Raw genomic sequence first — 10,348 nt, 5'->3', positions numbered from 1 at the left:
AAACGTAAGAACAATCATCCATTAAAGAAAAAACATATTTACTTACAAGTCAATTCTACGATCCTGTTTGCAACAAATTTTAAATATATAAAAAAATAAATCAATCGCAAACAAAATCTGTAAAAAAAAAGAGAATGTTATTGATAAATAATCTAGGTATAAATTTGTTCCTTGAAAAAATAATTTATACTTCTATGTTTTTTTTAGAAGACAAGTTACAAATTTCTATTTTCACTTAACCAAGTATCTCAACTTTCCAAAATAAACATTAATCTGGAATCATAAAAAGAGCAAAATAAATAAATTAAAAACATCTTCGTACAAAGTGTTTACGTCAAACCAATAAATACATAAAACATACTTGAACATACACAACTATCAACTATATTGGTAAATAAATACCTTATATACTACTAATTTTTTGTAGATTTTTCTTAACATAGAAAATAAATCCCACCTAATCATATCTCTGTTTGTTTTTAAATAGTAAATTAGTTAGATGAAAAACTTATCTAAAGAAATTTCACTCTAAACTTTGGTTTAACTTTTTACTAATATAATACAAAGTGACTCAATCTCTTGGGACAACGTAATTTTTGTTTTCCTTTATTTTATTTATTTATTTGGGTGGGGGTGGGTTAAGAGGTGTAAATGAATTTTTTTCAATAATTATCAACAATAATGATGACAATGATAAGGTTGATAATACACCTATTAATGAAAGATTAATTAGTGATAATCTTGTACGTATGTTATTAGTTGATCAGTCTGATACCAGACACAATTAGCAAAAGTTGATAAGAAGATATGATTGTGCCATTTGTGTGCTAATTAACAACTAATTTCCAAAGATTAAGCTTTTGTTTGGGCCTAATATGTCATTACAAAAGGGTCAATTAGTAAATTAAATTAATACCAATATACCCCACCTCTATCCTCAGATGCATGAACCAGGTTTTATTTTATTTAAAATATAATTAATAATCTTTTTCACTTGATTTTGTCACACAATCCAGCACATAAATTTGATAATATATATATATATATATATATATATATATATATATATCATTTTTATTACTATTTCTCGAGGGGTTGGGGTGTTCATTCGATCCCTTTAGTAAAAAAGTTATACTTTATATTTGATTTTTTTTAGTTTATAAATATGTATATAAATTTTGAATCTCCTAAACACACCACAGGATGTTGATTTAATGAGTTTAAAATTAAAATTCACTTTGACGTTAAAAATTCAAATCCCAAGAACTATTTTTTTTTTTTGAATTAATCGTTATTTATAGAAAAAAGATTGAAATCAGCCAAACTAGTAAGTGGATGATGATGCGGTGACACGTGGTGAGGATGATAGGGTACATTAAATCGTTATTTTTTGAATTAATTGTTACTTATTTTAAATTGAAAAAATTGATTCAAAATTGTATATTTGTCTCTATTTTTTCCAAATACTTATTTTTATTCGTTAAGTAACAATAAGGGCATTTTGTTTATTTCACCTAATTTTAGAGCTTTTTTACCTATTTTCTGAAAAAGTGAGTAAAAATTAGAATTTTAGATATTTTTCAAAATTTGAAACTTTTATGATCAAACACTGATTTTCAAATAATGAGATTTTTTTCTCGAAAAAGCTTTAAAAAATTCTCATGAAAAGTTGTTTAAAATTAAAACACCAAAGTGTTGAGATAATTATGGATAATAATGAATTGTGGCCGATCATATATTTCGACCAATCCCACAATGAAGGTGCCCTTTTGTCTTTTAATTAAAAAAATAAAATAGATTAATAGTGATGGGTCACAAAAACGTGAGGTAAAATGGGTACTGTTAGATCCTCTAATTACTTTATTACAATAGGTAATTAAATATATTAATTAGATTATGGAGCCACATATACCCACCGTTCTATATATTATAATATTATAATAAATAACATTTCATAATAACGATCAAGTTAATTATGTTATATTATATATTTTTTAATAATAATATTTCATTATAGAAAAGATAAAATAAAATTTACAATGTTAAAAATAATTATCACTTTAGAATTTCAAAAATCAAAATTAGAAATTATTTTCAATTATATTTTAATATTAAAGAATCAATTCTTTTTAATACTGCTTAATTCTTAAAAAATATTTAATAAATAGGAGTTACTGAGTAAAACACATCTTGTATTTATAACTTTTCTAAATGGATGTGAAATGAGCTAAGACAACAGTTATAATAAAATAAAGAGAGTATGTAAGTAAATAAGAGAGAAACTTGAATACATATGCTCAATATAAATTCGTACAGGTCAAGGAGAGGCTTGCTATCGTAATCCTTTCTCTCGATATATATAAAAAAAAAAAAGTGACGAACTCATTTTTGACTTTGCAAAAACAACTTTAAGAAAAGAAAGAAAAAAAGTTAGTAGGAATATCATTTAAAGCACGTTTTCCTTAATGGACAAAAAAAAGGTATGGCTTATAAGGAATTTCCGACCACCAAGGAGGAACGCGAGTATTAGCCTTCTTGGAAATTGGTTAAAAACCACAAAATGTGTAAAATGTTATTTTTTTATTTTTTTTTTTGATTAGATGTTTGATAATTATTTTAAAATTTGATGAAATTTGAATTTTCATAAAAAAATCTCACATAGACGTTTGTATCTAGTAAATTTCGAATTTAAAATCTCTAGTTATTTGGTACTGACTGATGTTTTCTCTAAACAATCAATTTGAGAGATAGAGGACCATATATCACATGTAAGGTTTAGTAGGCTAAGGTTGGCAACAAGTTAAATCATCTTTATGTCTAGTCAATATTAAAGTTCAATTAAGGCTAAACATACACATTTTAGGACTAACATGAATTAAACAAGTGTTGGGGATTGGCCAAATCATTTTTAACGGCAATGTTTAGATTCCACGAGGTTTAAGAAATAATACAAGTTTGTGTGTACATCGTAGTTCTCGAAAAAGCAATCAAAAAGATTCTAAAGTATTTTTGAGATTAGGTATTATATCCTTAATGATCATGGTACTAAATATTTCCTAGCATAATGTAATTTGATTTATAATGAGCATGATCTCTTACTAATAATCAAGAAAATCTTCATTTTGAAATTTGAATAACAATTGAATTTGTAAAAAAGGATTAAAAACAAGTGAATTAAAGCCTATCAAGATTTTTATCTTTTAGATGAACCAACAAAGTACATAGAGACTAAGTACCAAAATATATATTGTTCAAACAAAAGGAAAAATAAATTAGGGGAAAAGATGGAGGGCCTTCTTTCATTAGAACCATAAAATGGATATTGTCATCTTTTCAAGGAGAGACTTTGATACCCCCTCTCTTTTTTGGTAGGGCTCTTTTATCGTCCAAAAGGTCAGGTCTAACTCATAAAGTGAAAAGACTACACGTTAGTTTTGAAAAGGCTATTTGATAGCCCGTGACTCACCTCTAGTTGTGGGCTCGAGGCTGATTGGAAGCAGACTAGGTTAGATTTGAGGTTGACTATTGATCTGCCTGAGGGGCAATTATGAGAGTGATCCAACTGGAAAGTGATTTGTTTTTTGGAGGATGTTGCAGGTTATCAGGTTACAAAGCGATCTTTGGTTGTATCGATGCGATAACCGTCCATGTCATGTCGAGGACTACAATCCCAAGATTTTCTCGGGCTGAGGTGAGAGGAACCAACATCTCTTCGATTTTGCTTCAGCCACATATCGTAGTTTAGTTTGTCTGTTTGTCAAGAGCAGATTTCACCTCATATAGATAGTCCTCCACTTTTCAAATACCTAATAAAATATATTTGTGAAGTGGTAGAGTTACCTATCATAACTCAAATATTTTAAACAAAATCTACAAGCAAGTTTAAAGGGTTATCAATGTAATTCAATCTATGAAAGCATATAAATTCAGAATTCAAAGTCAAAATTTAAATTTCATGAATTCTGAATTTAAGAATAACGATTATAAGTGATATGTCTAGATACTAAATCTAATATTCATATATATTCAATAAACTTCCTGTAACAAATAACTTATGTAAACAAAACTTACTAAGTTCATCTAAACTTATAATCTGACTTTTGGAAGTATTTTTGTAATGTCCATATCCACCACATGACTCAAGATTTACTGACATAAAATTTTGAATCATCAGTTGAGGTAAATAGCAAATTTGTGTCAGCCATAGATCACATGATGAAAGTAGATGGAACTAGAAACTTGAACAACCTTGTCCACTTAATATGGGATGGGTCAGTGTAATAGAAAAAAAAACCCATTCTTTGTGAAAGTTCCATGTACAAAAGTGCCTAGCACTTATTACTTCATCACTAATTTCCCAAGTTGTATAAGTGTACAAACTCCATAAACACCACAACTATGTCCTTGACACTTTTCATAATTTATTGTACTCTGTACTCATCATCAATGATTCAATACATGTGTGTGAGAAAGTAGACAAAGAAGGTTTGATGAGATTTCTCTGTGTACATTGACATATTCAGAATTTAAAATTTATGAATTTTTATATTAAACTCAAGTTAATACTTCATTTGTTTTAAAAAGAATGACCTACCTTTTGGTCTGTTTAAAAAAGAATGACATCTTCCCTTTTTTTGTCAACAATTTAATTTCAATTTTCGACGTGATATGTTTAAGATCACAAGATTAAAAAAACATTTTAGTACATTTGACATAACTTTAATTTAGGACCACAAAATTAATTTGTTTTATTTATTTATCTTAAACTCCATGTCAAATCAATCTATGAACTTCATTGCTTGTAACTAAAAGAACTTTATGATAATTCATTGCTAGTTAAGTAGGATTAGTGATGAATTCTGTTATTTAGCTATAGAGTTTGTCCCTTGCTAATTCCTATATATATGGACAAAACTACTCAATTCGTATGAAGTCATGAACTTAATCAGAAGATTTTCATTTGAACTTCAAAAAATGAAGCACTTCTTCGTTTATAGAGAACTCTATTTGTTGGAATTCAAATGATCATCATAACATGTGTTGTCTCTTGCACTTAATTAAGTGGATAGTTAATCAGAAGATAACTTTAATTCCCCCTACTAATAATAACTCATATATGACAATATTACATAACAAATTACTGATTTCAACTTAAAAAGAGGAAATAGATAAAAATGAAAAAAAAGTCCAAAGGAGTCAAATTAAAAAGTCACTAACAACCAAAGTGCATGAACCCAAAAATCCCAAACTTGACTCCTAAAATACTCTATATATACCTTCCAACTGTCTTACTTCTTTCCCCATCTCCATCCCCGTTTCTTCCATTCATCTAAATCACCATAACTCCATTCCTGCAACTATGCCTACTTCTTCACTTTTTGTAGTTTCAAAATGCATAATTTACCCAGATCATCATCAATCTCTTAATAATACCTTAAAACTCTCTGTTTCTGATCTTCCTATGCTTTCTTGTCAATACATTCAAAAGGGTGTTTTGTTAACTCAATCTCCTTTTGAATCTTCAAATTCCCTTATTTCACATCTCAAAATTGCACTTTCTAAGACCCTTTCCCATTTCCCTCCACTCGCCGGCAGATTAATTACTGATTCCGATGGGTATGTTTACATCATCTGTAACGACGCTGGAGTTGATTTTGTACATACGAAAGCACCCCATCTCATGATTTCAACTCTTGTTCCACAAAATCAATCTGATATTCCCATTTATTTCAGAAAATTCTTCCAATTTGATAAAACCCTTAGTTATGCTGGCCATGATAAACCTTTAATGGCGATTCAGGTTACCGAGCTAAACGACGGCGTTTTCATCGGCTGTACCATGAATCACGCCGTCGTTGATGGAACTTCGTTCTGGAATTTCTTCAATACTTTTGCCGAATTTTCAAAAGGGGAGAAGAAGATTACTAGGCAGCCGTGTTTTAGTCGTAAAACGGTGTTTGATTCACCGGCGGTGCTTAAGTTCCCGGAAGGTGGACCGTCGGCGACTTTCTCCGGCGACGAGCCGTTGCGTGAGAAGATCTTCCATTTTAGCCGAGAAGCTATTTTGAAGCTCAAGCTCAGAGCTAACAAAACGGGAGTTAACGGTAAAACTAACGGAAAGATAACGCCAGTTAATGATGAGCCGGGTTTGAAAAACGGCGCGGCTGTGAAGAATTCGGCTTTGGAGATTTCGTCTTTCCAGTCGCTGAGTGCTCAGCTGTGGAGATCCGTGACGCGGGCTAGGAAATTGGAAGGGAACAAAACGACAACGTTTAGGATGGCGGTCAATTGCCGACATCGGTTGGAGCAACGGATGGATCCGCTCTATTTTGGGAACGGGATCCAAAGCATCCCAACCATTGCTTCGGTTAAGGAATTGTTATCTAACGACTTGTATTGGAGTGCGAATCAGCTACATCAAAACGTAGTGGCGCACGGTGATATCACTGTTCGCCAAGGTGTAAAGGATTGGGAAAGTAACCCTAGGTTATTTCCTTTAGGAAATTTTGATGGGGCAATGATTACTATGGGAAGTTCACCTAGGTTTCCAATGTACGATAATGATTTCGGGTGGGGCCGACCGGTCGCGGTCCGAAGTGGCATGGCTAATAAATTTGACGGTAAGATCTCCGCCTTCCCCGGACGAGAAGGAAATGGAACCGTTGATCTTGAAGTGGTTTTAGCACCCGAGACAATGGCGGGACTCGAAGAGGACATGGAATTTATGCAATATGTTTCTTAATGGTGTTTATTAATGTGCAAAAAAAAATCGAGTTAAGGTGTTTAAAAGAAAAACTTGTAAGTTTATATACGGTGCAAGTTTAAATGGTCATTTCGCAATTATGTTTTATGTAACAAAATGTGTGAAGGTTTAAATTGAACAACACTTTTTCTAAGTAATGGGAAAGAGAATTGAAATGTGCCACCGAAATGAACCTTGAAATCATGAAGGGCAAAAAGGTTTTTTAAAAAAATGTCCCCCCTTCTATTTTTAGTGGATTTATTCATGTGGTAATTGACCTATTTAAAGATAATGAATCATTAAGGTGAATTTATTTAATCTTTTGAGGGTTCCTTGTGTTTGTTNTGATACATCGTTGAGGTGAAGAATCAAGAGTTTGGATTTTCAATGTATCCGTTATGGATTGATACAACAAACATAAACTCTAAAGAGATCCATACCTTTGATGGATCATTCATACCTTTTATAATTTTGTGTAATCGTTTTTTAAATTTTATTTCCGAGATGGATAGATTTATCAATACATTACTATTTATGTATCTGGTAGTTGCTACGTATCATATACAATTAGCGTAAATTTGAATTTATGTATCATGTCTAAAAAATTGTGTATTTGTTCATGCAAGAATAGAATGTTGTGTATCCGATACATAGCAACACCTAGATACATGGCAAATGATACATTTAGTAGAAGTTTTATATCAAGTATCAAAATTAATAATTGAACACGATACACTGTGTATGCTAAAATTGTAATGTATCATAGTGTTGAAACAAAGACATTATACATTAATTTAAGAAACAAAATTAACTAGATACATTAAAAATCTAGTTAATGTATCACAAACTATAACCGTAAGATAATTTAGTAATTTGAACACGATACATTGTACATAATTAAATTGTAATGTATCATAATGTTGAAACGAAGACATTATACATTAATTTAAGAAACAAAAACAACTAGATACATTAAAAATCTGAACACATATATATTAGAAAAAGATGAACAAGAAAAAATGAGGGAAAAAAAATCAAATTGATATGAAAATTGTAACTGATAAGATTGTAGAGAATCCTTTTGAAAATCAAATTGATATGAAAATTGTAACTGATAAGATTGTAGAGAATCTTTTTGAAAATTGTAACTGATAAGATTGTAGAGAATCCTTTTGAAAATCAAAGTGATATGAAAATTGTAACTGATAAGTTGTAGAGTGAAATTAGGGAGAGATTAAAGGAGTGAAAAAAGGAAGGAAATCATGTGTTAAGGCTGAAATACTTATGTATCTCTTTGACTTGAGAATTGAAAAAAAATAAGGGATTCTAGAAATATTTTAAAATGGTAGGGAATGATGGAAAATATGGAAAATAAAGATGTGTATATAGGTAATTTATCCTTAATTATATTCTTTGATGGATATAACTAACAATTATAAATACAAAATAAATAATTTGAGCAAATTGTACAGCAGGATCTTTTCAAATATGATAATTGAGTTTAAATCACTCCTTAAAGTATCCAAATCTTCTCAGGATCTTTTCAATTATGATAAATGAACTAAAATACAAATATGATACTAATTGATAATTGATCTTTTCAAACTATGATAATTGGTATCTTTTCAAATATGATAATTGATCTTTCTCAAATATGATGATTGATATAGGATAAATACAAATGGAAAACTTAAATGGTTACAGTGATCACTTTTTTTTAAAATATAATTGATAACATTTTAAAGATACAAATATAAATGGTAACTTTTAATGATACATATTTTTGTCAATGATATAAATATAAATATTATCTTTCAATATACAAATATAATTATACAGACTATAAGTTGAAGCCTTGAAGGTAGTGATGTATCTTCGAAAATACATATTGAAATAGGTGTCAAGACACTCTCGACATACATATAAATACATATCATATACGTATTTTTTTTATATATAATTACAAATCATTGTTAATGATACAAATACAAATGTACCTTTCAAAAATTCAAATACAATCACACTTAAAAAAGAAAAATACAAACACACATAAATTCAATATATTTGTATAAATTCATAATGAAGGCTAAAATACAAAAAATGAATAATAGAGAGAGAAAGAGAAATATCAAATAAGAGCGCGAGAATAGAAAGTGACGTGATACATGTCACGACCCAAAAATGGACGTGATGACACTCGTCTTATTCCACTAAGACAAGTCAGCCTAACACTCACCCATTACAATAAAATGCAGAAATTTCATAATTAACTAAAAAATGCCCCAAAATCTGGTTGTCACGTGTACAAGCCTCTAAAGTATTACAACTGATTCAAAAGAAAAACACAAGTCTCATATGACATTATTTCTAGAGTAGAACAAGATCATAAACATGAGTAAGAAGATTTGTTGAGTTGACAAACAGCTACCTCACAAATCTCCAAGAAGCCTCGAAAAAGAAGAGAATATATCACAAAGGTCCAGGCTAGTGACCTACAAAAAAATGTAGTAGCAAGGGGTGAGTACCAAACCACGCGGTACTCACCAAGTAAACCTTTAAACACAAGCTAAGGGGATAGAATACGGGTACTCCTTACACCCCAACTGAACCTCCACAATTACAACCTTCATAAAATCAGCCCAACCTAACAGTTCACAATTCACATAGCACACAGCTCAACAACAATACTCTAACAATTACATATCCTCAACAACAAGCTCAATATTCACCAATCAAAGTTCCAGAGAAAGGCACTCACAAGATCAGCAAAACACAATATCAAGTTCACTATATGATAAATATGTGCAATGCAATGGAATCCAATGTCAAGTATAGTGATGCATGTCTGGCCTAGTGATACACACCCACTGTCTTTCAGTCCGGGACCCATGGGGGACATATATGTCCATGCATCCATCGCAGTGCACGATACGACCCTCGATAATAGTAACCATCGCGGCGCGCGATATGTCCCTCGAAATGGTACATCCTCTTATCACATAATGCTTATCACAACTATGTTTCATAACCAACGCAAATGACATGTTCACACAAATAATGAAGAGATGACCATTTTCATAACAATACACAATTCACAACAATACAACTGTGATACAACATCAACAATGATTCAACAAGCCTTTCAATCAAGTCTCAAACATCACACATCAACAATTAAACACATTGTCTTTTATTACCCCTTTTTCATCATTAGAAAATAATCAATATGTACAAGTCAACACATCACCAAGTCTCATTACTCCCAAACACATATCACAAGGAAATACACGAATTCCATACACTTAACAAGGGTTTAGGAATCCACTTGCCTTAAATAGTCGAACAATCACTCCGGGACTTGAGCCTTTCCCTTTTGTTGGGCTCCAAATCAATACAATCTATCCAAACAAATTACCACAATAAGATTTTAAAACTAACAACACCCACATTACTGTGTGTTTAGCCTTGAATCAAAATCCACCCAAATTTATAATCAAGTTTGTAAATTTTGATGTCAATTAATATTTCAAACAATCATACTTTCCAAGTTTCAAGTCTAGGGTTAAGTTTTGATTCCCACAAATAGCATAATTTTAATGATATCCA

General features: G+C 30.6%; 1 protein-coding gene across 1 annotated transcript; it reads left to right on the top strand.

Moving 5' to 3' along the window:
* Positions 1 to 5,297: 5,297 nt before the first annotated feature.
* On the top strand, positions 5,298 to 6,748 carry LOC125871619 (uncharacterized acetyltransferase At3g50280). Its single transcript, XM_049552248.1, has one exon. The coding sequence runs from the start codon at positions 5,360 to 5,362 to the stop codon at positions 6,740 to 6,742; it is 1,383 nt and encodes a 460-aa protein (XP_049408205.1). The 5' UTR covers positions 5,298 to 5,359; the 3' UTR covers positions 6,743 to 6,748.
* Positions 6,749 to 10,348: the final 3,600 nt, after the last annotated feature.

Source organism: Solanum stenotomum, chromosome 7 (genome assembly GCF_019186545.1).
Source record: "Solanum stenotomum isolate F172 chromosome 7, ASM1918654v1, whole genome shotgun sequence".
In the NCBI taxonomy this organism is placed as follows: domain Eukaryota; kingdom Viridiplantae; phylum Streptophyta; class Magnoliopsida; order Solanales; family Solanaceae; genus Solanum; species Solanum stenotomum.
Note: the sequence above shows the minus strand (reverse complement) of the source record. Positions and strands in the feature narration are given on the sequence as shown.

Coding starts and splice junctions, on each gene's coding strand:
- LOC125871619 (XM_049552248.1), top strand. CDS start 5,360: ATGCCTACTTCTTCACTTTTTGTAGTTTCAAAATGCATAATTTACCCA.